Source organism: Haemorhous mexicanus, chromosome 34 (genome assembly GCF_027477595.1).
Source record: "Haemorhous mexicanus isolate bHaeMex1 chromosome 34, bHaeMex1.pri, whole genome shotgun sequence".
Classification (NCBI taxonomy): domain Eukaryota; kingdom Metazoa; phylum Chordata; class Aves; order Passeriformes; family Fringillidae; genus Haemorhous; species Haemorhous mexicanus.
In genome coordinates this window covers 2119859-2147726 of record NC_082374.1, presented here as the reverse complement: position 1 = coordinate 2147726, position 27868 = coordinate 2119859, and the positions used below count along the sequence as shown (strand labels likewise).

Here is a 27868-nt window from a genome sequence, read left to right as displayed (position 1 = left end):
TAGGGGTCAGTGTCACCCTAAATTTGGGGAGGGGGATGTAGCAGCTCTGATCCCTGTGATTGTCACAGTGGGCACGGGGTGAGGGGGGGGGTCCCCAGAGCCCCCCCAAATTGGGGAGGGGGTCTCTGAACCCCCACAATACCCCACGTGGAATTGGGGGGGGGGTCTCATCCACGGAGCTTTTGGAGCTGGAAGAGAAAAGAACAGTGAGGGGGGGTGGGGGGGGGGGGTTGGGGGGGGGTTTGAGGACCCCCCCCAAATTTCACCCCCCCACCCCCACGGGGGTCCTCACCTCGCTCTCCACCAGGTTCCGTTTGTACAGAGCCTCCTTGGCCGCCTCCTGGGGAGGGGGGAAAATCAGGGGGGACCCCCAAAACTGCCCCCAGGGGGGGTTCGGGGGGGGCAATCAGGGCTGGGACCCCCAAAACTGCCCCCAGGGAGGGGATTTGGGGGGGGGAATGGGGGGGGGAGACCCCCAAAACTGCCCCCAGGGGGGATTTGGGGAGGGGAATGAGGGGGGGAGACCCCCAAAACTGCCCCCAGGAGGGATTTGGGGGGGGGAATGAGGGGGGGAGACCCCCAAAACTGCCCCCAGGAGGGGATTTGGGGGGGGGGAATGAGGGGGGGAGACCCCCAAAACTGCCCCCAGGAGGGGATTTGGGGAGGGGAATGAGGGGGGGAGACCCCCAAAACTGCCCCCAGGAGGGATTTGGGGAGGGGAATGAGGGGGTCTGGGGGGCAGCAGGAATTTGGGTTGGGGGCAGCAGGAATTTGGGGGTCCCATCAGGAATTTGGGGGGCAGCAGGAATTGGGAGGATCTCAAGGTTTGGGGGTGGTGCAGGATTTTTTTTTGGGGGGTGGGACCACCAGGATTTTTGGGGCAGGACCACCAGAATTTGGGGGTGTCCAGGATTTTTTGGGGCGGGGGGGACCACGAGGATTTGGGGGTGTCCAGGAGGAACTGGGGGTGGTCCTGGATTTTTTTTTTGGGGGTGAGACCACCAGAATTTGGCAGTGTCCAGAATATTTTGGGGTGGGACCACCAGAATTTGGGAAGATTTGGGACCACCAGGATTTTTGGGGTGGGACCACCAGGATTTGGGAGTGTCCAGGAGGATCTGGGGGTGGTGGTCTGGGATTTTTGGGGTGGGAACACCAAAATTTAGGGGTGGTCAAGAATTTTTTTGGGATGAGACCACCAGAATTTGGGAGTGTCCAAGAGGGACCGGGGATGATCCAGGATTTTTTAGGTGGGAACATCTGAATTTTTGGGGTGGGACCACCAGGATTTTTGGGGCGGGACCACCAGGATTTGGGCGTGTCCCGGACACTGCGGGGGGCGTTCCCCCACCTCGGGGGTGGGGTGAAATTTGGGGTGGGGGGTCTCACCCACCCTCTCCCCTTGAGTCCCGAGGCGCCGCGCGGCTTCCGTGTAGAGCCTCAGGTGGCGCTCCAGGTGCTCGGCGTACTCTAAAAACCACCCAAAAAATCGGGATAAAAACCCAGAAAAACGGGAAAAAAAGCGGATTTGGGGGGTCCACGCCCCCTCTCACCGGTGCGGAAGCGGGGGTCGCCCCCCTGCAGCCGCTCCCGCAGCCCCTGGATGCGCCGGAGCAGCTCCTGGTGCTGCTGCCGCAGCTCGGGGGGCACCGGGCGCCCGGCGCGGCCGAACGGAACCATCTGGGGAGGGGGCGACAAATTAGGGGAGGGGGGCGACAAATTAGGGGAGGGGTCAGGGGGACCTCCCTCCTTCCTCAAAATGTCTCCCTGACCTTCCGTTCCAGCCGCTCGCGGTCGAACAGCAGCAGGTTGAGGCTCGGCAGGGATCTGGGAAAAGGGATTTGGGATCCTTGGGAAAACCGGAGAGGCTCCGGGATACCGGAGGGAGGGGGTCGCACCCCCGGGGGTCGCACCCCTCCATTCCAACCCCCGGGAATTGTCCCGGTGCTCACCGGTTGTTCCCGTCCTTCGGGGTGGTCGCGGGAGGTTTGGGGGCGGGGAGCTGCGCGGGAGGAGCTCGGGGTGAGCCCGGGGGGATCCCGCGGGATGGTCCCGGGGGGATCCCGAGGGGCTCCCGGGGGGTTCCCGGTCATTCCCGAGGGGTCCCGGGGGGCTCTCGGCCATTCCCGAGGGCTCCTGGGGGGTTCCCGGTGGTTCCGGGCCATTCCCGAGGGTCCCGGGGGGTTCCCGGTGGTTCCCAGCCAATCCCGAGGGGTCTCGGGGGGCTCTCGGCCGTTCCCGAGGGGTCCCGGTGGCTCCGGGCCATTCCCGAGGGGTCCCGGGGGGCTCTCGGCCATTCCCGAGGGGTCCCGAGGGGCTCCCGGTGGGTTCCCGGTCATTCCCGAGGGGTCTCGGGGGGCTCCCGGTCGTTCCCGAGGGGTCCCGGGGGGCTCTCGGCCATTCCCGAGTGGTCCCGGGGGGTTCCCGGTCGTTCCCGAGGGGTCCCGGGGGGCTCTCGGCCATTCCCGAGGGGTCCCGGGGGGTTCCCGGTGGTTCCGGGCCATTCCCGAGGGTCTCGGGGGGCTCCCAGTCGTTCCCGAGGGGTGCCGGGGGGGCTCCCGGTGGTTCCCAGAAAATCCCGCGGGAGTCCCGGGGAGTCCCGGGCGGGTTCCCGGCCGATCCCGGTAGTTCCCGGTGGGTTCCCCACGGATCCGCGCGGATTCCCCGTGGGTTCCCGGCCCCCGGTGAGTTCCCGGGGGGCTCCCGGCTCATCCCAGCCCATCCCGCGGGGTCCCGGCGGCTCCCGGTGGATTCCCGGGAGGTTCCCAGCAGGTTCCCAGCCCATCCCGGCGGCTCCCGGTGGATTCCCGGGAGGTTCCCGGCCGATTCCCAGCCCATCCCGGCGGTTCCCGGTGGATTCCCAGCCCATCCCGGCGGCTCCCGGTGGATTCCCGGGGGGTTCCCGGTGGGTTCCCAGCCCATCCCGGCGGCTCCCGGTGGATTCCCAGCCCATCCCGGCGGCTCCCGGTGGATTCCCGGGGGGTTCCCGGCCGATTCCCAGCCCATCCCGGCGGTTCCCGGTGGGTTCCCAGCCCATCCCGGCGGCTCCCGGTGGATTCCCAGCCCATCCCGGCGGCTCCCGGTGGGTTCCCGGGGGGTTCCCGGCCGATTCCCAGCCCATCCCGGCGGTTCCCGGTGGATTCCCGGGAGGTTCCCGGTGGGTTCCCAGCCCATCCCGGCGGCTCCCGGTGGATTCCCAGCCCATCCCGGCGGCTCCCGGTGGGTTCCCAGCCCATCCCGGCGGCTCCCGGTGGGTTCCCAGCCCATCCCGGCGGCTCCCGGTAGATTCCCAGCCCATCCCGGCGGCTCCCGGTGGATTCCCGGGGGGTTCCCGGTGGGTTCCCAGCCCATCCCGGCGGCTCCCGGTGGATTCCCGGGGGGTTCCCGGTGGGTTCCCAGCCCATCCCGGCGGTTCCCGGTGGATTCCCGGGGGGTTCCCGGCCGATTCCCAGCCCATTCCGACGGCTCCCGGTGGATTCCCAGCCCATCCCGGCAGTTCCCGGTGGATTCCCGGGGGGTTCCCAGCAGGTTCCCAGCCCATCCCGGCGGCTCCCGGTGGATTCCCGGGAGGTTCCCGGTGGATTCCCAGCCCATTCCGGCGGTTCCCGGCGGTTCCCGGTGGGTTCCCAGCCCATCCCGGCGGCTCCCGGTGGATTCCCGGGGGGTTCCCGGGGGGTTCCCAGCCCATCCCGGCGGTTCCCGGTGGATTCCCAGCCCATCCCGGCGGCTCCCGGGGGGTTCCCAGCCCATCCCGGCGGTTCCCGGTGGGTTCCCAGCCCATCCCGGCGGCTCCCGGTGGGTTCCCGGGGGGTTCCCGGTGGGTTCCCAGCCCATCCCGGCGGCTCCCGGTGGGTTCCCAGCCCATCCCGGCGGCTCCCGGTGGATTCTCGGGGGGTTCCCAGCAGGTTCCCAGCCCATCCCGGCGGCTCCCGGTGGATTCCCAGCCCATCCCAGCGGTTCCCGGTGGATTCCCAGCCCATCCCGGCGGCTCCCGGTGGATTCCCAGCCCATCCCGGCGGTTCCCGGTGGGTTCCCAGCCCATCCCGGCGGCTCCCGGTGGATTCCCAGCCCATCCCGGCGGTTCCCGGTGGATTCCCGGGGGGTTCCCGGTGGGTTCCCAGCCCATCCCGGCGGCTCCCGGTGCGCTCCCGGCACTCACGGTGGCCTCGGGCGCCGGTTCCAGCAGCAGCCAGCGCTCGGAGCGCGGCTCCAGCTGCCGCTGAGCCCCGAGCGGTTCCCGGATCCGCACCCAGACCTCCAGGAGCCCGCCCGTGCGGCGCCGCCCGTCCAGCAGCTGCGGACACCGGGACACCGGGCACGGGGTGGCACCGGGAACGGCGGGGATAACGGGGAACGGTGGGGATGGGAAGGGTGGGAATAACGGGGGGAATAACGGGGAACGGTGGGACCGGGAACGGCGGGGATAACGGGGAATGGTGGGAATGAGGGGGGTGGAAATAACGGGGAACGGTGGGACCGGGAACGGGGGAAATAAAAGGGAACGGTGGGACCGGGAACGGAGGGGATAACGGGGAATGGTGGGACCGGGAATGGGGGGAATAACGGGGAACGGTGGGACCGGGAACGGCGGGGAATGGTGGGAATGAGGGGGGTGGGAATAACGGGAACGGTGGGGATGGGAAGGGTGGGAATAACGGGGAATGGTGGGACCGGGAACGGAGGGGATAACGGGGAACGGTGGGACCGGGAACGGGGGAAATAAAGGGGAACGGTGGGACCGGGAACGGCAGGGAATGGTGGGAATGAGGGGGGTGGGAATAACGGGAACGGTGGGGATGGGAAGGGTGGGAATAACGGGGAATGGTGGGACCGGGAACGGTGGGAATAACGGGGAATGGTGGGACCGGGAACGGGGGGAATGGTGGGAATGAGGGGGGTGGGAATAACGGGGAAGGGTGGGACCGGGAACGGCGGGGAATGGTGGGAATAACGGGGAACGGTGGGATCGGGAACGGCGGGGAACGGGGGGAATAACGGGGAAGGGTGGGAATGGAACCTCGGGAATCCCCGGGATGGAGGAGGGAGGAAGGGGCACATCTGGAACCACCAGGATGGAGGAAGGGGCACATCTGGAGCTCGGGATGGAGGAAGGGGCACATCTGGAACCACCAGGATGGAGAAAGGGGCACATCTGGGAGCTCGGGATGGAGGAAGGGGCACATCTGGAGCTCGGGATGGAGGAAGGGGCACATCTGGGATCCCCAGAAAAGAGGAAGGGGCACATCTGGAACCACCAGGATGGAGGAAGGGGCACATCTGGAACCACCAGGATGGAGGAAGGGGCACATCTGGAGCTCGGGATGGAGGAAGGGGCACATCTGGGATCCCCAGGAAAGAGGAAGGGGCACATCTGGAGCTTGGGATGGAGGAAGGGGCACATCTGGGAGCTCGGGCTGGAGGAAGGGGCACATCTGGAACCACCAGGATGGAGGAAGGGGCACATCTGGAGCTCGGGGTGGAGGAAGGGGCACATCTGGGAGCTCGGGGTGGAAGAAGGGGCACATCTGGGAGCTCGGGCTGGAGGAAGGGGCACAGCTGGGATCCCCAGAAAAGAGGAAGGGGCACATCTGGAACCACCAGGATGGAGGAAGGGGCACATCTGGGATCCCCAGAAAAGAGGAAGGGGCACATCTGGAGCTCGGGATGGAGGAAGGGGCACATCTGGAACCACCAGGATGGAGGAAGGGGCACATCTGGGATCCCCAGAAAAGAGGAAGGGGCACATCTGGAGCTCGGGATGGAGGAAGGGGCACGTCTGGAGCTCGGGATGGAGGAAGGGGCACATCTGGGATCCCCAGAAAAGAGGAAGGGGCACATCTGGAACCACCAGGATGGAGGAAGGGGCACAGCTGGGATCCCCAGAAAAGAGGAAGGGGCACATCTGGGAGCTCGGGCTGGAGGAAGGAGCACATCTGGGATCCCCAGAAAAGAGGAAGGGGCACATCTGGAGCTCGGGGTGGAGGAAGGGGCACATCTGGGGCTCGGGGTGGAGGAAGGGGCACATCTGGGATCCCCAGAAAAGAGGAAGGGGCACATCTGGAACCACCAGGATGGAGGAAGGGGCACATCTGGAGCTCGGGGTGGAGGAAGGGGCACATCTGGGATCCCCAGAATGGAGGAAGAGGCACATCTGGAGCTCGGGATGGAGGAAGGGGCACATCTGGAACCACCAGGATGGAGGAAGGGGCACATCTGGGAGCTCGGGGTGGAGGAAGGGGCACATCTGGAGCTCGGGAATGCCAGGGGTGCCAGGAGGCTCTGGCTCACCTCCAGCTGCTCCCGCAGCTCGCAGCTCCCCTCGAGCCCCTCGAGGCGCAGCAGAGCCGAGCCCAGAGCGCGCTCGGGCCGGAACAGCCCCCTGAGGAAAATCCCCGCCCCGAAATGGCCCAGAATGCCCCAAAAATGAATCCCCGCCCCGGAAATCCCAAGAAACGCCCCCAAATCCCAATAAACGCCCCCAAAATGCCACAAAACTCCCAAGAAATGCCCCAAAATTCCCAAGAAATGCCCCAAACTCCCAATAAATCCCCCAAAATTTCAATAAATGCCCCAAAAATGCCCCAAAATTCCCAACAAATGCCCCAAAACTCCCAAGAAATGCCCTCAAATTCCCAAGAAATGCCCCAAAATTCCCAATAAATGCCCCAAAAATGCCCCAAAATTCCCAAGAAATCCCCCAAAATTCCCAAGAATTGCCCCAAAATTCCCAATAAATGCCCCAAAATTCCCAAGAAATGCCCCAAAACTCCCAATAAACCCCCCAAAATTTCAATAAATGCCCAATAAATGCCCCCAAATTCCCAATAAATGCCTTACAACTCCCAAGAAATCCCCCAAAATTCCCAATAAATGCCCTAAAATTCCCAAGAATTGCCCCAAAATTCCCAAGAAATGCCCCAAAACTCCCAAGAAATGCCCCCAAAATGCCCCAAAGCTCCCAAGAAATGCCCTAAAACTCCCAAGAAATGACCCCAAAATGCCCCAAAATCCCAAGAAATGCCCCCAAAATGCCCCAAAATTCCCAAGAAATGCCCCAAAATCCCAAGAAATGCCCCCAAAATGCCCCAAAACTCCCAAGAAATGCCCCAAAACTCCCAAGAAATGCCCCCAAAATGCCCCAAAACTCCCAAGAAATGCCCTAAAACTCCCAAGAAATGACCCCAAAATGCCCCAAAATTCCCAAGAAATGCCCTAAAACTCCCAAGAAATGCCCCAAAATGCCCCAAAATCCCAAGAAATGCCCCAAAAATGCCCCAAAATTCCCAATAAACGCCCCAAAATCCCAAGAAATGCCCCCAAAATGCCCTAAAACTCCCAAGAAATGCCCCAAAATGCCCCAAAATCCCAAGAAATGCCCCAAAAATGCCCCAAAATTCCCAATAAACGCCCCAAAATCCCAAGAAATGCCCCCAAAATGCCCCAAAACTCCCAAGAAACGCCCCAAAATCCCAAGAAATGCCCCCAAAATGCCCCAAAACTCCCACTAAACGCCCGCTCAGGATTTTCTATTTTTTGCGCCGATTTTTGCTTTTTTTTCTCTCCTTTTCCCCACTCCCCCCTCACTCCTCCCGCCTCCCACCCCCTCCCCCTTTAAACCCCCGAAGCCCCCCACATTCTTTTTTCACTTTTTTCACCTTTTTCACCTTTTTTCAGCCCAAAAAATTCCCCCTTTTTACCCTTTCTGAGCCACCTCCAGGCGGATCCCGCGGCTCAGGAGCCGCCGCAGCCCCCGGTGGCCGCGGAGGAGCCGCAGCCGGAACCGCGCCCGGAATTCTGGGGAGGGGGCGGCGACAAAAAATCAGGGACCACCCCCCCCCCCATATTGGGGACACCCCCAAGAGTCCGGGGAGACCCCCAGAGCCGCGACCCCCTCCCCAAAATCCCGGGGTTACCGGGACAGTCCGTGCTCTTCACCACGGGGGTTTTGTCTCGCTGCGCTTCCTCCTGTGGGGGGGGGGGGGGGGGGAAGGGGGAATTTGGGGAGGGGTCTTCGAGAATTTGGGGATGGTTTGGGGGGGATTTTGGGGGAGTTTAGGGACAATTTTGGAGTCCCAGGGGAAAATTTGGGGTCATTGGGACATTTTTGGGGGTCCCGGGGGGGATTTTGGGGGTCCCAGGGGGAATTTTGGGGGGTTTAGGGAAATTTTGGGGGTCCCAGGGGGGATTTTGGGGGGTCCCAGATCCATTTTGGGGGTCCCAGGGGGGATTTTGAGGGGGTTTTGGGACCTTTTGGGGGTCCCAGGGGGGATTTTGGGGGTCCCAGTAGGAATTTTGGGGTCCCAGGAGGAATTCTGGGGTCATTGGGACATTTTTGGGGGTCCCAGGGGGGGATTTTGGGGGTCCCAGACCCATTTTGGGGGTCCCAGGGGGGATTTTGGGGGTCCCAGGGGGGATTTTGGGGGTCCCAGACCCATTTTGGGGGTCCCAGGGAGGATTTTGGGGGTCCCAGGGGGGATTTTGGGGGGGTTTAGGGACATTTTGGGGGTCCCAGGGGAAATTTGGGGGTCCCAGACCCATTTAGGGTGTCCCAGGAGGAATTTTGGGGGTCCCAGGGGAGATTCTGGGGGGGTTTAGGGACAATTTTGGGGTCCCAGGGCCAATTTGGGGGTCATTGGGACAATTTTGGGGGTCCCAGAGGGGATTTTGGGGGCCCCAGGGGGGATTTTGGGGGTCCCAGGAGGAATTTTGGGGTAATTGGAACATTTTTGGGGGTCCCAGGGGCATTTTGGGGGTCCCAGGGGGAATTTTGGGGGGCTTAGGGAAATTTTGGGGGTCCCGGGGTGGATTTTGGGGGTCCCAGGGGGGATTTTGGGGGGCTTAGGGACATTTTTGGGGTCCCAGGGGAAATTTGGGGGTCCCAGATCCATTTAGGGGGTCCCAGGGACAATTTTGGGGGGGTTTTGGGACATATTTGGGTGTCCCAGGGGGGATTTTGGGGGTCCCAGGGGGGATTTTGGGGGTCCCAGACCCATTTTGGGGGTCCCAGGGGGGATTTTGGGGGTCCCAGACCCATTTTGGGTGTCCCGGGGGGATTTTGGGGGGGTTTTGGGACATTTTTGGGGGTCCCAGGGGGGATTTTGGGGGTCCCAGACCCATTTTGGGGGTCCCGGGGGTGGATTTTGGGGGTCCCAGACCCATTTTTGGGGGTCCCAGGGGGGATTTTGGGGTCACTCACCGCACTGGGGTGGGGGAACTCGAAGCGCACGAAGGTGTCCAGGTCACCTGGGGCCACACCTGGGGGGGGAAGGGGGGGGGGAGGGGCCACCCCAGGTGAGCAGGTGACCCCCAGGTGAGCCCCAGGTGAGCCCCTCCCCCCCTCCCCCCCACCCAGGTGCCCACCTGGGGGCACGGGGATGCCCCTCCCCCTCTCGATGCCCAGCTCCAGGTCGCTGCTGCTCAGCTCGGGGAACATCCTGCAGGTAAAGGGGGGGGAGGGGAACCTGTCAGAGACTGCCCAGGTGTGCCAACCCCACCCACAGGTGTGCCATCCTCACCCAGGTGTGCCACCCTCACCCACCCAGGTGTGCCAACCCCACCCACAGGTGTGCCCATCCAGGTGTGCCATCCCCAACCCAGGTGCCCCCCAGGTGTTTCCCCACCCCCCAGGTGTGTCCCCCCAGGTGTGCTATCCCCCCCCAGGTAAATCCCCACCCCCCCAGGTGTGCCCATCCAGGTGTGCCAACCTCACCCAGGTGTACCCATCCTCACCCACAGGTGTGCCATGCTCACCCAGGTGTGCCATCCCCATCCAGTTGTGCCATCCCCAACCCAGGTGCCTCCCCAGGTGTTTCCCCACCCCCCAGGTGTGCCCCCCAGGTGTGCCATCCCCCCCCCGCCCCCCGGTAAATCTCCACCCCTCCCAGGTGCCCCTCAGGTGGCCCCCAGGTGTGCCCCCCCAGGTGTGCCCCCCCCAGGTGTGCCCCCAGGTGTGCCCCCCCAGGTGTGCCATCCCCCCCCAGGTGTGCCCCCAGGTGTGCCATCCCCCCCCAGGTGTTCCCTCCCCCCTCCAGGTGCCCCTCAGGTGTGCCCCCCCAGGTGTGCCATCCCTCCCCAGGTAAATCCCCTCCCCCCAGGTGCCCTCCAGGTGTTCCCTACCCCCCTAGGTGCCCCCCAGGTGTGCCCCCCCAGGTGTGCCATCCCCCCCCCAGGTAAATCCCCTCCCCCCAGGTGTGCCCCCCTCACCTGACCACGTGGAAGGTTCTCTGTTCCCAGCGCGGTGTCGGGGGGGGCCCCCCCCCGGCCGTGCTCCCTCCTCAGGGTGTCCATGGAGCGCCGGCACTCCTCGGCCAGCGCCTCGCACCTGCCCAGGTGAGACACGCCCACCACACCCGGCCAGGTGAGACACACCCACCACACCTGGTCACGTGAGACACGCCCACCACACCCGGCCAGGTGAGACACACCCACCACACCCGGCCACGTGAGACACGCCCACCACACCCGGCCAGGTGAGACACCCACCACACCCGGCCACGTGAGACACACCCCCCAAAACCCCCCCAACCACACCCGGCCAGGTGAGACACACCCACCACACCTGGTCACGTGAGACACACCCACCACACCTGGGCAGGTGAGACACACCCACCACACCCGGCCAGGTGAGACACACCCACCACACCCGGCCAGATGAGACACACCTGCCCAGGTGAGACACACCCCCAACCACACCTGGGCAGGTGAGACACACCCACCACACCCGGCCAGGTGGGACACACCCACCACACCTGCCCAGGTGAGACACGCCCACCACACCCGGTCACGTGACACACCCACCACACCCGGCCAGGTGAGACACACCCACCACACCTGGTCATGTGAGACACGCCCACCACACCTGCCCAGGTGAGACACACCCACCACACCTGGTCACGTGACACACCCACCACACCCCCCCAACCACACCTGGTCACGTGACACACCCACCACACCCCCCCAACCACACCTGGTCACGTGACACACCCACCACACCCCCCCAACCACACCTGGGCAGGTGAGACCCCCCCCAAAGATGAGGATGAAGGTGATGAAGACGAAAGTGAAGATGACGATGAAGGTGACGGTGAATGAGGATGAGGATGAACACCAAGAGGAAGGTGAAGGTGAAGATGATGAAGATGAGGATGAAGATGAAGGTGAGGATGAAGATGAGAATGAGGATGAAGATGAAGATGAGGATGAAGATGATGAAGATGAGGATGAAGATGAAGATGAGGATGATGAGGGTGATGAAGATGAAGGTGAAAATGAGGATGATGAAGATGAAGATGATGAAGATGAGGATGATGAAGATGAGGATGATGAAGATGATGAAGATGAGGATGAAGATGAAGACGAGGATGATGAAGATGAAGATGAAGGTGAAGATGAAGATGAGGATGATGAAGATGGGGATGAGGATGAAGATGAAGATGAGGATGAAGGAGAAGATGAAGATGAGGATGAAGATGAAGATGAAGATGATGATGATGAGGGTGATGAAGATGAGGATGAAGATGAAGATGAGGATGAAGGAGAAGATGAAGATGAGGATGAAGATGAAGATGAAGATGATGATGATGAGGGTGATGAAGATGAGGATGAAGGTGAAGATGAGGATGAAGATGATGTAGATGACGGTGAAGATGAAGATGATGATGATAAAGATGAAGGTGAGGATGAAAGTGAAGACAAGGATGAAGATGAAGGAGAAGGTGAAGATGATGAAGATGAGGATAAAGATGAAGATGAAGATGAAGGTGAGGATGAAGATGAAGATGAGGATGATGAGGGTGATGAAGATGAAGGTGAAAATGAGGATGATGAAGATGAGGATGATGAAGATGAGGATGATGAAGATGATGAAGATGAGGATGATGAGGATGATGAGGATGATGAAGATGAGGATGAAGATGAAGATGAGGATGAAGATGAAGATGAGGATGAAGATGATGAAGATGAAGGTGAAGATGAGGATAAGGATGATGAAGATGAAGATGAAGATGATGAAGATGAGGATGATGAAGATGATGAAGATGAGGATGATGAGGAAGATGAGGATGATGAAGATGAGGATGATGAAGATGATGAAGATGAGGATGATGAAGATGAGGATGATGAAGGTGAGGATGATGAAGATGATGAAGATGAGGATGATGAGGAAGATGAGGATGATGAAAATGATGAAGATGAGGATGATGAGGATGATGAGGACGATGAAGATGAGGATGAAGATGAAGATGAGGATGATGAGGGTGATGAAGATGAAGGTGAAGATGAGGATAAGGATGATGAAGGTGAGGATGAAGATAATGAAGATGAAGATGAGGATGATGAGGATGATGAAGATGATGAAGATGAAGGTGAAGATGAGGACAAGGATGATGAAGGTGAGGATGAGGATGATGAGGGTGATGAAGATGAAGGTGAAGATGAGGATAAGGATGATGAAGGTGAGGATGAAGATAATGAAGATGAAGATGAGGATGATGAGGATGATGAAGATGATGAAGATGAAGGTGAAGATGAGGACGAGGATGACGAGGATGATGAGGGTGACGAAGACGATGAGGATGAAGCCGCAGCCCCTCCCCCAGCCCAGCTCACCTGGCGGTCTCGGCGATGTTCCCCAGGTGAGCGAACTGCCGGGAGAAACTGAGGCACAGCTGGGGGGGGAGGAGGAGGAGGAGGAGGAGGAAGATCGAGGAAGGAGATTTTGGGGATATTTCCCCAATTTGGGGGATTTCCCCCACGGTTTTTGGGGGTCCCCCCCCAATTTTTGGGATTTTCCCCCCATTTTTTTGGGTTTTCCCCCAATTTTTGGAGTTTCACCTCCATTTTTTGGGACATTACCCCCAAATTTTGGGGTTCCCCCCCAATTTTTGGGTTTCCCCCTCAATTTTTGGGTTTCCCCCCCCAAATTTTTAGGGTTTCGCCCCCATTTTTTGGGGTTTCCCCCAATTTTTGGGATATTTCCCCAAAATTTTTGGGGTTTCCCCCCATTTTTTTGGGGTTACCCCCCTTTTTTGGGGTTCCCCCCAATTTTTGGGGTTCCCCCAAATTTTTGGGGTTCCTCCCTATTTTTTGGGATATTACCCCCAAATTTTTGGGGTTCCCCCCATTTTTTTGGGTTTTCCCCCCAATTTTTAGGGTTTCCCCCCCAATTTTTAGGGTTTCCCCCCCATTTTTGGGGGAATTTCCCCCCCATTTTTTGGGGTTTCCCCCCCATATTTTTTGGGGGGTTTCTCCCCCATTTTTTAGCATTTCCCCCCCATTTTTTTGGGGTTTCTCCCCCATTTTTTGGGGTTTCCCCCCCATATTTTTTGGGGGGTTTCTCCCCCATTTTTTAGCATTTCTCCCCCATTTTTTGGGGATTTCCCCCCCATATTTTGGGGTTTTCCCCCCCATATTTTTTAGGGTTTCCCCCCCATTTTTTGGGGATTTCCCCCCCATTTTTTTGGGGTTTTCCCCCCCATTTTTTGGGGATTTCCCCCCCAGTTTTTGGGGTTTCCCCCCCATTTTTTAGCATTTCCCCCCCATTTTTTGGGGATTTCCCCCCCATATTTTGGGGTTTTCCCCCCCATATTTTTTAGGGTTTCCCCCCCATTTTTTGGGGATTTCCCCCCCATTTTTTTGGGGTTTTCCCCCCCATTTTTTGGGGATTTCCCCCCCAGTTTTTGGGGTTTCCCCCCCATTTTTTAGCATTTCCCCCCCATTTTTGGGGGTTTTCCCCCATATTTTTTAGGGTTTCCCCCCCATTTTTTAGCATTTCCCCCCCATTTTTTTGGGGTTTCTCCCCCCCATTCTTTTTAGGGTTTCCCCCCCATTTTTGGGGATTTCCCCCCATTTTTTAGCATTTCCCCTCCATTTTTTGGGATTCCCCATATTTTTGGGGTTTCTCCCCCATTTTTTAGCATTTCCCCCCCATTTTTTGGGGTTTCCCCCCCATTTTTTTTAGGGTTTCCCCCCCATTTTTTGGGGATTTCCCCCCCAGTTTTGGGGTCTCCCCAGTTTTTGGGGTGCCCCACCTGGTGCTGCCGGCGCAGGGCCCCCGCCAGCTGCAGGAAGGTTCTCGTGACCTCGGGGGGTCTCGGGACCCCCCGGGCCGGGCCCAGCTCGAACTCGGCCCCGTCCAGCGGCACCTCGGGCACCTAAGGGGTGGGGGATTTGGGGTTTGGGGGTTTTGGGGGATTTTGGGGTTTGGGATTTGGGGTTTGGGGTATTTGGGGTGTGGGATTTGGGGGTTGGGGTATTTGGAGTTTTGGGGGTTTTTGGGGTTTGGGGGATTTTGGGGGTGTTTGGGGTGTTTGGGGTTGGGGGGATTTGGGGGTTGGGTTTTGGGGTGTTTGGGGATTTTGGGGGGATTTTGGGGTTTTTGGGGTGTTTGGGGTTTGGGATTTGGGGGTGTTTGGGGTTTTTGGGGTTTTGGGGGTTTGGGGAATTTTTGGGGGATTTTTGGGTTTAGGGGATTTGGGGATTGGGGTTTTTGGGGTGTGGGATTTGGAGTTTGGGGTTTTTTGGGGTTTTGGGGGTTTGGGGGATTTTGGGGGGTTTTTGGGGTTTTTGGGGTGTTTAGGGGTTGAGGGTGTTTGGGGGTTTGGTGTTTTTGGGGATAGGGGTTTTTGGGGTGTGGGATTTGGGGATTGGGGTTTTTGGGGTGTGGGATTTGGGGGTTGGGGTATTTGGAGTTTTGGGGGTTTTTGGGGTTTGGGGGGATTTTGGGGGGATTTTTGGGGTGTTTGGGGGTTTGGGGGATTTGGGGTTTGGGGTTTTGGGGTGTGGAATTTGGGGGTTGAGGTATTTGGGGTTTGGGATTTGGGGTTTGGGGTTTTTGGGGTTTTGGGGGTTTGGGGGATTTTTGGGGGATTTTGGGGGTGTTTGGGGGATTTGGGGGATTTGGGGGGTTGGGTTTTTGGGGTTAGGGTTTGGGGATTTTGGGGTGTGGGATTTGGGGGTTGGGGTGTGGAATTTGGGGTTTGGGGTGTTTGGGGTTTTGGGGTTTTTTGGGGTTTGGGGTATTTGGGGTTTGGGATTTGGGGGTTGGGGTATTTGGGGTTTTGAGGGTTTGGGGGGTTTTTGGTGTGTTTGGGGTTTGGGGGGTGTGGGATTTGGGGTTTGGATTTGGGGTTTTTGGGGTTTGGGATTTGGGGGGATCTTGGGGAAATCCCAAAGATTTGGGATGGGATTTGGGATGAGATCCTGGCCAGGATTTAGGACAGGATTTGGGCTGGATCCTGGCCAGGATTTGGGACGGATCCCAAACAGGATTTAGGACAGGATCCTGGCCGGGATTTAGGACGGGATTTGGGATGGGATCCTAGCCAGGATTTAGGATGGGATTTGGGACAGGATTTAGGATGGGATTTGGGCTGGATCCTGGCCAGGATTTGGGATAGGATTTAGGACAAGATCCTGCCAGGATTTAGGATGGGATTTGGGACAGGATTTAGGCCAGGATTCAGGCCGGGATTCAGGCCAGGATTTAGGCCAGGATTAGGCCAGGATTCAGGCCAGGATTAAGACCAGGATTCAGACCAGGATTCAGGCCAGGATTCAGGCCAGGATTCAGGCCAGGATTCAGGCCAGGATTCAGACCAGGATTCAGGCCAGGATTCAGGCCAGGATTCAGGCCAGGATTTAGGCCAGGATTCAGGCCAGGATTTAGGCCGGGATTCAGGCCAGGATTCAGGCCGGGATTCAGGCCAGGATTTAGGCCAGGATTTAGGCCAGGATTTAGGCCAGGATTCAGGCCAGGATTTAGGCCAGGAGTCAGGCCAGGATTAAGACCAGGATTCAGGCCAGGATTCAGGCCAGGATTCAGGCCAGGATTCAGGCCGGGATTCAGGCCAGGATTCAGGCCAGGATTCAGGCCGGATTCAGGCCGGGATTCAGGCCGGGATTTAGGCCAGGATTTAGGCCAGGATTCAGGCCAGGATTCAGGCCAGGATTCAGGCCAGGATTTAGGCCAGGATTCAGGCCAGGATTAAGGCCAGGATTTAGGCCAGGATTCAGGCCAGGATTCAGGCCAGGAGTCAGGCCAGGATTTAGGCCAGGAGTCAGGCCAGGATTCAGGCCAGGATTCAGGCCAGGATTCAGGCCGGATCCCAGCCCTCCTGCTCACCTGAGCCAGGTCCACGGGCAGCCCAGCCCTGGCAGCCGCCAGCAGCCCCTGCACGCCCCGGGCACGGCGCAGCAGCTCCTTGGCACCCGGCAGGTCCTGGCAGCGCTTGGCACGCAGGGCGGCCTGAGCCAGCTGCCGGCGCCTCAGCTCCAGGAACTCCAGCTGCTGCTGGGCTGGGGGGGCACAACGGGGTCAGGGGGGCACTGGGGGGACCCTCACCCCCTTGGGAGGGGGGCACGGGGGGCAGGAGGGCACAGGGTGGGGGCAGCAGCAGCTCCTTGGCACCCGGCAGGTCCTGGCAGCGCTTGGCACGCAGGGCGGCCTGAGCTTGGGGGGGCTAAACAGGGTCAGGGGGGACCCTCACCCCTTTGGGAGGGGGTCCCAGTGCCCAGGGGGGTCCTGGGAGGGGGGCATGGGGGTCCTGGGGGTCCTGAGAGGGGCACAATGCCCAGGGGGTGCCCACACCCCCTCCATGCCCACCCCCAGCCCCTCCTGTACTTTTCCCAGCAGGTTTAGGAGCTGGGTGGGAATTCCAGGAGGATTGTTTGGGTGGGGGTCCCAGTGCCCAGGGGGGTCCTCAGAGGGGGTCCCAGTGCCCAGGGGGGTCCTCAGAGGGGGGTCCCAGTGCCCAGGGGGTGCCCACACCCCCGCCATGGCCCACCCCCAGCCCCTCCTGTACCTTTCCCTGCAGGTTTAGGAGCCGGGTGGGAATTCCAGGAGGATTGTTTGGGTGGGGGTCCCAGTGCCCAGGGGGGTCCTGAGAGGGGGCACCATGCCCAGGGGGTGCCCTGACCCCCACCATGCCCACCCCCAGCCCCTCCTGTACCTTTCCCTGCAGGTTTAGGAGCCGGGTGGGAATTCCGGGGTTGTTGTTGTTGTTGTTTGGGAGGGGGCACGGGGGGGAGCGCTGGGCTGAACCTGGAAAGGTAAAAAATCACTGGGAATGTCCCCCCCCAACAATTCCCCCCCTCCCCAAAAAAATTCCCAGCACCCCCAAATCCCAAATCCCACCTTGGCCTCCTCTTTTTTCTCTTCCTCCTCCTCCTCTTCCTCCTTCTGCTCCGTCAGCTTCAGGGCCGCCTCCAGCATCCCCGAAATGCTGGGCCCTGCTGGGCTCTCTGTGCCCTGGATGGGGGGGGCAGCCTGGAAAAAAGGGGAGGGGTCCTGATGGGAATGGGAATGAGACCCCCACCCACCCCCAGCGTGCCCCCCCAGGTCGGGGTCAGGGATGGGGAACATACCCGGGGGCACCGGCAGCTCCGAGAGATCCACGGCTCTGCCCGCACTCAGGGCACCCAGGGCGGCCTGGTATTGCTGGGGAGGGGGCACAGAGGGGTCAGGGGGCTCCCAGAGGGCACTGGGGACACACTGGGAGCACTGGGAGCACTGGGAGCACTGGGAGCCAGACTGGGGCACCAGCAGCTCCGAGAGATCCACGGCTCTGCCCGCGCTCAGGGCACCCAGGGCGGCCTGGTATTGCTGGGGAGGGGGCACAGAGGGGTCAGGGGGCTCCCAGAGGGGCACTGGGACAGACTGGGAGCACTGGGAGCAGACTGGGAGCACTGGGAGCACTGGGGACAGACTGGGGCACCGGCAGCTCCGAGAGATCCACGGCTCTGCCCGCACTCAGGGCACCCAGGGCAGCCTGGTATTGCTGGGGAGGGGGGCACAGAGGGGTCAGGGGGCTCCCAGAGGGCACTGGGGACACACTGGGAGCACTGGGAGCACTGGGAGCACTGGGAGCCAAACTGGGGCACCGGCAGCTCCGAGAGATCCACGGCTCTGCCCGCACTCAGGGCACCCAGGGCGGCCTGGTATTGCTGGGGAGGGGGCACAGAGGGGTCAGGGGGCTCCCAGAGGGGCACTGGGACAGACTGGGAGCACTGGGAGCAGACTGGGAGCACTGGGAGCACTGGGGACAGACTGGGGCACCGGCAGCTCCGAGAGATCCACGGCTCTGCCCGCACTCAGGGCACCCAGGGCAGCCTGGTATTGCTGGGGAGGGGGCACAGAGGGGTCAGGGGGCTCCCAGAGGGCACTGGGACAGACTGGGAGCACTGGGAGCACTGGGAGCAGACTGGGAGCACTGGGAGCACTGGGGACAGACTGGGGCACCGGCAGCTCCGAGAGATCCACGGCTCTGCCCGCACTCAGGGCACCCAGGGCGGCCTGGTATTGCTGGGGAGGGGGCACAGAGGGGTCAGGGGGCACCCAGAGGGGCACTGGGAGCAGACTGGGAGCACTGGGAGCAGACTGGGAGCACTGGGAGCACTGGGGACAGACTGGGGCACCGGCAGCTCCAAGAGATCCACGGCTCTGCCCGCGCTCAGGGCACCCAGGGGCGGCCTGGTATTGCTGGGGAGGGGGCACAGAGGGGTCAGGGGGGCTCCCAGAGGGGCACTGGGACAGACTGGGAGCACTGGGAGCAGACTGGGAGCACTGGGAGCACTGGGAGCCAGACTGGGGCACCGGCAGCTCCGAGAGATCCACGGCTCTGCCCGCGCTCAGGGCACCCAGGGCGGCCTGGTATTGCTGGGGAGGGGGCACAGAGGGGTCAGGGGGCTCCCAGAGGGCACTGGGGACACACTGGGAGCACTGGGAGCAGACTGGGAGCACTGGGAGCCAAACTGGGAGCACTGGGGACGGACTGGGAGCACCCACAGGGAGGGACTGGTGTCGTTGTGGGGATACTGGGACCAGACACTGCTCTGGGACTGGGATCAAGGGATTGGGACTGGGATCAAGGATCTGGGACTGGGATCAAGGATCTGGGATGCAGATCTGGGACTGGGATCGTGGTTCTGGACTGGGATCGTGGTTCTGGACTGGGATCATGGATCTGGGACTGGGATCTGGGACTGGGATCATGGTTCTGGGATGCAGATCTGGGACTGGGATCGTGGTTCTGGACTGGGATCTGGGACTGGGATTGTGGTTCTGGACTGGGATCTGGGACTGGATCATGGATCTGGGATGCAGATCTGGGACTGGGATCATGGTTCTGGACTGGGATCATGGTTCTGGACTGGGATCATGGTTCTGGACTGGGATCGTGGTTCTGGACTGGGATCATGGTTCTGGACTGGGATCGTGGTTCTGGACTGGGATCATGGATCTGGACTGGGATCATGGTTCTGAACTGGGATCTGGGACTGGGATCATGGTTCTGGACTGGGATCCTGGTTCTGGACTGGGATCGTGGTTCTGGACTGGGATCGTGGTTCTGGACTGGGATCTGGGACTGGGATCATGGTTCTGGACGGGATCATGGTTCTGGACTGGGATCATGGTTCTGAACTGGGATCTGGGACTGGGATCATGGTTCTGGACTGGGATCTCTGTTCTGGACTGGGATCATGGTTCTGGACTGGGATCATGGTTCTGGACTGGGATCGTGGTTCTGGGACTGGGATCTGGGACTGGGATCATGGTTCTGGACTGGGATCGTGGTTCTGAACTGGGATCTGGGACTGGGATCATGGTTCTGGACTGGGATCGTGGTTCTGAACTGGGATCTGGGACTGGGATCATGGTTCTGGACTGGGATCGTGGTTCTGAACTGGGATCATGGTTCTGGGACTGGGATCTGGGACTGGGATCATGGTTCTGGACTGGGATCCTGGTTCTGGACTGGGATCGTGGTTCTGGACTGGGATCTGGGACTGGGATCGTGGTTCTGGACTGGGATCTGGGACTGGGATCGTGGTTCTGGACTGGGATCTGGGACTGGGATCGTGGTTCTGGACTGGGATCGTGGTTCTGGACTGGGATCGTGGTTCTGGACTGGGATCATGGTTCTGAACTGGGATCATGGTTCTGGACTGGGATCTGGGACTGGGATCGTGGTTCTGGACTGGGATCTGGGACTGGGATCGTGGTTCTGGACTGGGATCATGGTTCTGGACTGGGATCATGGTTCTGGACTGGGATCCTGGTTCTGGACTGGGATCATGGTTCTGGACTGGGATCGTGGTTCTGGACTGGGATCTGGGACTGGGACCCCAGCCCTGGACTGGCACTGTCACTCTCGGACTGGAACCCCAAGAGCTCTGCCCTGCTCTCCCTCCCCCACCCCAGGACCCCTCCCCGGGCTCCCAGGGCCCCCTCCCCACCTTGAGGATCCTCTGGTGCATCCGAGCCTTCCTGGCGTCCCCGCTGGCCCGGGCCTGGCCCAGCGCCGCCCGGTAGCGCTCCATGCGCTGCTCCAGCGCCTCCCGCACCTCCCGGGGGGGCTCTGGGGGCAGAAACACCAAAATCCCAACAAATCCCCCCAATTTCCTCCCTCCTGCCCTCCCAGGAGGGAGCTGACCTGGGCTGGAGGCCGCTGGATCCCTCCCCGGTGGATCCTTCGCTGGTGGATCCCTGGATTCCTCAGGCTGCGGATCTGCAAGGAAAGGAGCGTCCAAATCTCACCGGCACCCCTCAAAATGGAAAGTTTGAACCCCAAAAATGGGATTTTTCACCCCCAAATGAAGGTTGGGGGAGGGGTCTCTCACCGGGAGCAGGGCGTGGTCCCAGCGCCTCCAGCTGTGCCTGCAACCTCTGGAAAAGCGCAGGGAAAAAATGGGAATTTTGGGGAAGTTCGGGGGATTTTTGGGGAAATTCTGGGAATTTTGGGGAAGTTCGGGGGATTTTGGGGGAAATTCTGGGAATTTTGGGGAAATTGAGGGGGATTTTGGGGGAAATTCTGGGAATTTTGGGGAAATTCTGGGAATTTTGGGGAAATTCTGGGAATTTTGAGGGGAATTCTGGGAATTTTGGGGAAATTCAGGGGATTTTTGGGGAATTCTGGGAATTTTGGGGAAGTTCGGGGGATTTTGGGGGAAATTCAGGGGGATTTTTGGGGGGAAATTCTGGGAATTTTTGGGGGAAAATTCTGGGGGATTTTGAGGAAATTGAGGGGGATTTTTTTGGGGGGGAAATTCTGGGAATTTTGGGGGGAAAATTCTGGGAATTTTGAGGAAATTCAGGGGGATTTTTTGTGGGGAAATTCTGGGAATTTTGAGGAAATTTAGAGGGATTTTTGGGGGGGAAATTCTGGGAATTTTGAGGACATTCAGAGGGATTTTTTTAGGGGGAAATTCAGAGGAATTTTTGGGGGAAATTCTGGGAATTTTGAGGGAAATTCAGGGCGATTTTTCTGGGGGGAAATTCAGAGGAATTTTTGGGGGGAAATTCTGGGAATTTTGAGGAAATTCAGGGGGATTTTTTGGGGGAAATTGAGGGGAATTTTTGGGGAAAATTCTGGGAATTTTGGGGGAAATTCTGGGAATTTTGAGGAAATTGAGGGGGATTTTTTGGGGGGAAGTTCTGGGAATTTTGAGGAAATTGAGGGGGATTTTTGGGGGGAAATTCTGGGATTTTTGGGGGAAATTCAGGGGGATTTTTTGTGGGGAAATTCTGGGAATTTTGAGGAAATTTAGAGGGATTTTTGGGGAAATCCTGGGAATTTTGAAGAAATTCAGGGGGATTTTTGGGGGGAAATTCAGAGGAATTTTGGGGGAAATTCTGGGAATTTTGAGGAAATTCAGAGGGATTTTTTTGGGGAAAATTCTGGGAATTTTGAGGAAATTTAGAGGGATTTTGGGGGGAAATTCTGGGAATTTTGGGGGAAATTCAGGGGGATTTTTGGGGGGAAATTCAGAGGAATTTTGGGGGAAATTCTGGGAATTTTGAGGAAATTGAGGGGGATTTTTTGAGAGGGAAATTCAGGGGAATTTTTTGGGGGGAAATTCAGAGGAATTTTGATGAAATTCAGGAGAATTTTTTGGGGGGAAATTCAGGGGAATTTTTAGGGGAAATTCTGGGAATTTTGAGGAAATTCAGGGGGATTTTTTGTGGGGAAATTCTGGGAATTTTGAGGAAATTTAGAGGGATTTTTGGGGGGAAATTCTGGGAATTTTGATGAAATTCAGGGGGATTTTTTGGGGGGGAAATTCAGAGGAATTTTGGGGGAAAATTCTGGGAATTTTGAGGAAATTCAGGGGAAATTGAGGGAATTTTTGGGGGAAATTCAGGGGGATTTTGGGGGGAAATTCAGGGGGATTTTTGTGGGGGAAATTCAGAGGAATTTTTTGGGGGAAATCCTGAGAATTTTGAGGAAATTCAGGGGGATTTTTTGGGGGGAAATTCTGGGAATTTTGAGGAAATTCAGAGGGATTTTTTGAGGAAATTGAGGGGGATTTTTGGGGGAAATTCTGGGCATTTTGAGCCCACCTTGGCTGCCCTGAAGTGGCTCAGGGCCGTGGCGTTGTCCCCACGGCGTTTGGCCAGCAGAGCTTCCTTCTGCAGCTCCTGGAGGCGCAGGTGAGGATCCAGGTGGGGATCCTGGGGGGGATCCTGGGGGGGATCCTGGGGGGGATCCTGGGGGGGATCCAGGTGGGGATCCTGGGGGGGGATCCTGTGGGGGATCCTGGGGGGGATCCTGGGGGGGATCCTGGGGGGGATTTGGGGCTGGGGGCTCGGCAGGCAGCTCGGGGGTCTTGCCCAGGGCCACGGGAGGAGGGATGTCGGGCCGGTGGATCGGTTTCCCGCTGCGCACCGAGCGCAGCATCTGCTCCAGGGTCTGGGGGAAAAAAGGGGGAAAATGGTGAAAAAGTGGTGGGGGAGGGGGGGAAAGGGGCAGGGTTGGGGAAAATGGGGAAAAATGGGGAAAAAGTGGGATAAAACTCAGGATTAAATCAAAGGAAATGGATGGGAAAGAGTGAAATAAGGGGGTGAAATGGAATAATGGTAGTATGGAATAAATGGAGGAATAATAATAATGATAATGATAATTATAATAATAATAATAATAATGGAATCAGTGGAGTGAAATGGGATTTCATTGTCATGATCATGAAACTGGTCTGAACTGGGAAAAGTGAGATAAAAGTGATCAGGACTGGGAAAAGTGAGATAAAAGTGTGATCAGGACTGGGAAAAGTGAGATTAAACTGGTCAGGACTGGGAAAAGTGAGATAAAACTGGTCAGGACTGGGAAAAGTGAGATTAAACTGGTCTGAACTGGGAAAAGTGAGATTAAACTGGTCAGGACTGGGAAAAGTGAGATAAAACTGGGCTGAACTGGGAAAAGTGAGATAAAACTGGTCTGAACTGGGAAAAGACTGGTCTGAACTGGGAAAAATGTGATAAAACTGGTCTGAACTGGGAAAAGACTGGGTTGAACTGGGAAAAGTGAGATAAAAGTGGGATCAGGATTGGGAAAAGTGAGATAAAAGTGGGATCAGGATTGGGAAAAGTGAGATTAAACTGGTCTGAACTGGGAAAAGACTGGTCTGAACTGGGAAAAGTGAGATAAAAGTGATCAGGACTGGGAAAAGTGAGATAAAACTGGGCTGAACTGGGAAAAGTGAGATAAAAGTGGGATCAGGACTGGGAAAAGTGAGATTAAACTGGTCTGAACTGGGAAAAGACTGGTCTGAACTGGGAAAAGTGAGATAAAAGTGATCAGGACTGGGAAAAGTGAGATAAAACTGGTCTGAACTGGGAAAAGTGAGATAAAACTGGGCTGAACTGGGAAAACCAGCACAAAACTGGCTCAGATTTGTGACAAACCGGCGGGAATCCCGGGGGATTTCCGGGCAGGCCGGGATCCGGTGCCGGTTGCCGGGGTCGGGGCTCACCGCGAGGCCGCGCTGGAGGCGCCGGAGCCGCGCCCCGTTCCCGCTGGCGTTGGCGAGGGCGGCCCGGTAAAGCTCCGCCCGCTCCGAGAGCTCGGCCAGCAGCGCCGCCGCGGGGGCGGGGTCCTGCGGGAACACCGGGAATACCGGGAATACCGGGAGCACTGGGAATACCGGGAGCACTGGGAGCATTGGGAACACCGGGAGCACCGGGAATACTGGGAGCACTGGGAATACCAGGAACACCGGGTCATTGGGAACATTGGGAGCACCAGGAACACCGGAAATACCGGGAGCACCGGGAATACTGGGTCATTGGGAACATTGGGAACACCGGGAATACCGGGAGCACTGGGAACATTGGGAACACTGGGAACACCGGGAGCACCGGGAGCACTGGGAATACCGGGAATACCGGGAGCACCGGGAACACCGGGAACACCGGGAATACCGGGAATACCGGGAGTGCTGGGAATACCGGGAACACCGGGTCATTGGGAACACTGGGAGCACCAGGAACACCGGGAATACTGGGAGCACTGGGAACATTGGGAACACCGGGAGCACTGGTAACACTGGGAGCGCTGGGAATACCGGGTCATTGGGAACACTGGGAGTACTGGGAATACCAGGAATACTGGGAGTACTGGGAGCACTGGGAATACCGGGAGCACCGGGAATACTGGGAGCATTGGGAACACCAGGACACTGGGAATACCAGGAGCACTGGGAATACCAGGAGTACCGGGAATACCGGGTCATTGGGAACACTGGGAGCACCGGGAACATTGGGAACACCGGGAATACCGGGAGTACTGGGAATACCGGGAGTGCTGGGAATACTGGGAGCACTCGGAACATCGGGTCACTGGGAACACTGGGAACACTGGGAATACCGGGAGCACTGGGAACACCGGGAACACCGGGAGCACTGGGAGCACCAGGTCACTGGGAACACCGGAAACACTGGGAATACTGGGAGCACTGGGAATACCAGGAGCACTGGGAACATTGGGAACACCGGGAATACCGGGAGCACTGGGAATACCGGGAGTGCCGGGAACATTGAGAGCACCGGGAATACCGGGAGCACTGGGAACACCGGGAGTGCCGGGAATACTGGGAGCACTCCGAACACCGGGTCACTGGGAACACTGGGAGTACCGGGAACATTGGGAACACCGGGAATACCGGGAGTACCGGGAGCACCAGGTCACTGGGAACATTGGGAACACCGGGAATACCGGGAGTACCGGGAGCACTGGGAACACTGGGAACACTGGGAGCACCGGGAATACTGGGAATACCGGGAATACCGAGAGCACTGGGAATACCAGGAGCACCGGGAACATTGGGAACACTAGGAATACCGGGAGCACCAGGAGCACTGGGAACACTGGGAACACTGGGAATACCGAGAGCACTGGGAATACTGGGAGTGCCGGGAACATTGGGAGTACCGGGTCACTGGGAACATTGGGAACACTGGGAGTACCGGGAATACCGGGAGCACTGGGAGCCCGGCCGGGTCACTGGGAATACTGGGAGCACCGGGGCACTGGAAACATTGGGAACACCAGGAACACCGAGAGCACTGGGAATACTGGGAGCACTGGGAGCCCCTCCAGGACCCACCTTGGGATGGGCACTGGGAATGGGATCAGAACTGGGATGGGCACTGGGATCAGGATTGGGATCAGCACTGGGATCAGCCCTGGGAGGGACACTGGGATCAGGACTGGGACTGGGATCAGGATTGGGATCAGCACTGGGATCAGCACTGGGAATGGGATCAACACTGGGATGGGATTGGGATCAGCACTGGGATCAGGACTGGGATGGGCACTGGGATCAGGACTGGGATGGGCACTGGGATCAGGATTGGGATCAGCACTGGGATCAGATCAGCACTGGGATCAGCCCTGGGATGGGCACTGGGATCAGGACTGGGATCAGGACTGGGAATGGGATCAGGACTGGGACTGGGATCAGCACTAGGATCAGCACTGGGATCAGCCCTGGGATCAGCCCTGGGAATGGGATCAGCCCTGGGATCAGCCCGGCCGTACCTGCGGGGTCTCCACACCCACTGCGCTCCCAGAGCCCTCCTCCAGCACCTCCTGCAGCTCTGCCTGCTCAGAGACCCCAGGAGTCAGGGATCCCAAAACCCAGGGATCCCCAAACCCAGGGATCCCCAAAATCCAGGGATCCCAAAAACCCAGGGATCCCAAAAATCCAGGCCCAGGGATCCCAAAATCCAGGGATCCCAAAACCCAGGGATCCCAAAACCCAGGGATCCCAAAAATCCAGGCCCAGGGATCCCAAAACCCAGGGATCCCAAAAATCCAGGCCCAGGGATCCCAAAACCCAGGGATCCCAAAACCCAGGGATCCCCAAAATCCAGGGATCCCAAAACCCAGGGATCCCCAAAATCCAGGGATCCCAAAAATCCAAGCTCAGGGATCCCAAAACCCAGGCTCAGGGATCCCAAAACCCAGGGATCCCAAAAATCCAAGCTCAGGGATCCCAAAACCCAGGGATCCCAAAAATCCAGGCCCAGGGATCCCAAAACCCAGGCATCCCAAAACCCAAGGATCCCAAAAACCCAGGGATCCCAAAAACCCAAGGATCCCAAAAACCCAGGGATCCCCAAAACCCAGGGATCCCCAAAACCCAGGGATCCCAAAACCCAGGCCCAGGGATCCCAAAACCCAGGCCCAGGGATCCCAAAACCCAGGGATCCCAAAAATCCAAGCTCGGGGATCCCAAAACCCAGGGATCCCAAAACCCAAGGATCCCAAAAACCCAGGGATCCCAAAAATCCAAGCTCAGGGATCCCAAAACCCAGGGATCCCAAAAATCCAGGCCCAGGGATCCCAAAACCCAGGGATCCCAAAACCCAGGGATCCCCAAAATCCAGGGATCCCCAAAATCCAGGGATCCCAAAACCCAAGGATCCCAAAAACCCAGGGATCCCCAAAACCCAGGGATCCCCAAAACCCAGGGATCCCAAAACCCAGGGATCCCAAAAACCCAGGGATCCCAAAAATCCAGGCCCAGCACCTCCCCCCTCACCAGCAGCTCCTCCTCGTTCTCCAGATCTTCCTCCCCTTCCTCCTCCTCCTCCTCCTCCTCCTCGGGGGGGTCCCGAAGGCAGAGCTGGGCCAGGGCCTCCACTGCTGCCAGATCTGGGGGGGCACAGGGGGGTCTCAAACCCAATTTTGGGGGGCGGTTCGAGGGGGGGAGGGGAGGATTTACCTGGCTGGGGGGGTGGGGGTGCTCCCCCCCTCCCCGGTGCCTCCGGGCCCCCCAGCAGCTGCAGCAGCTCCGCCTCCAGCGCCGCGTCCCCGTCAGCACCGCCATCCCCGGGGCTGCCCCCGGTACCGGGATCCGCCAGCAGCCCCATCTGGGGAGGGGGCGACAGCGCTGAGGGGACCCCAAAACCCGCGAGGGGCTCCAGGGATCCCCGCGAGGGGGATCCCGAGGGATCCAGGGATCCCCCAAAGCGCTGAGGGGAAGGAGGAGAGGATGGGATCCCCCTCCCCTCAGCACCCAGAGCAGGGGGTCCCGGGGGTCGCACGTACCTGCCTGGCCATGGCCGCCCCCCGGCCCGGGACCCTCCTGGCTCGGCTCATGGCTCTGCGTCCTGCCGGGCCGAGCTGGGGAGGGGGAAAAGGGGAGACCCCCACTCTCATTTAAGCCCCTCCGAGCCGCCCCAATCCCCCTCAGAGCGCCCCCAAAATTCTCGGTGCACCCCCCCCCCCCGCGCCCCTCACAAGGCCCCACCGCGGGTTTTGCCGCCCTCCCAGAGCACCCCACAAAGCGCCGCCAGCCCGCGGCTGTCCGCAGGCCTCACCCCCCGATCCCGGTGCTGCGGTTTGTCCCGGTTTGTCCCGGTTTATCGCGGTTTATCCCGGTTTATCCTCACTCACTTCCTGCTCCGCCGGTCGCTGTCAACACCCCGCGCTTTACAGCACCGCCGTCGTAAAAAAGCCGCTGTCGTAAAAACCGCCCTGCTTAGCGGCGCGGGAGAACTACAACTCCCAGCGTGCCCCGCTGCCGGCGGGAAAAAGGCGGGAAAAACGTGAGGGGAGACGGTGGGCAGAATAAAGGGGTGGAAATCGGT

The 27868-nt window shown here is 59.2% G+C and overlaps 1 protein-coding gene across 1 annotated transcript; it reads right to left on the bottom strand.

The window, feature by feature from the left end:
* Positions 1–23: 23 nt before the first annotated feature.
* Positions 24–27734, bottom strand: CC2D1A (coiled-coil and C2 domain containing 1A). Its single transcript, XM_059872064.1, is given in 30 exon segments — positions 24–188; positions 293–340; positions 1394–1470; positions 1554–1680; positions 1773–1827; positions 1953–2002; positions 4160–4294; positions 6289–6379; positions 7698–7794; positions 7914–7965; positions 9197–9255; positions 9361–9434; positions 10204–10256; positions 10258–10321; positions 12607–12665; positions 14028–14150; positions 16121–16293; positions 16947–17038; positions 17132–17186; positions 17317–17434; positions 20233–20354; positions 20430–20504; positions 20617–20662; positions 22337–22685; positions 23678–23868; positions 25812–25874; positions 26818–26930; positions 27001–27148; positions 27327–27401; positions 27675–27734. Coding segments are annotated over 29 exon segments (2781 nt in total). The 5' UTR covers positions 27378–27401; positions 27675–27734; the 3' UTR covers positions 24–167.
* Between the last annotated feature and the right edge of the window lie 134 nt (positions 27735–27868).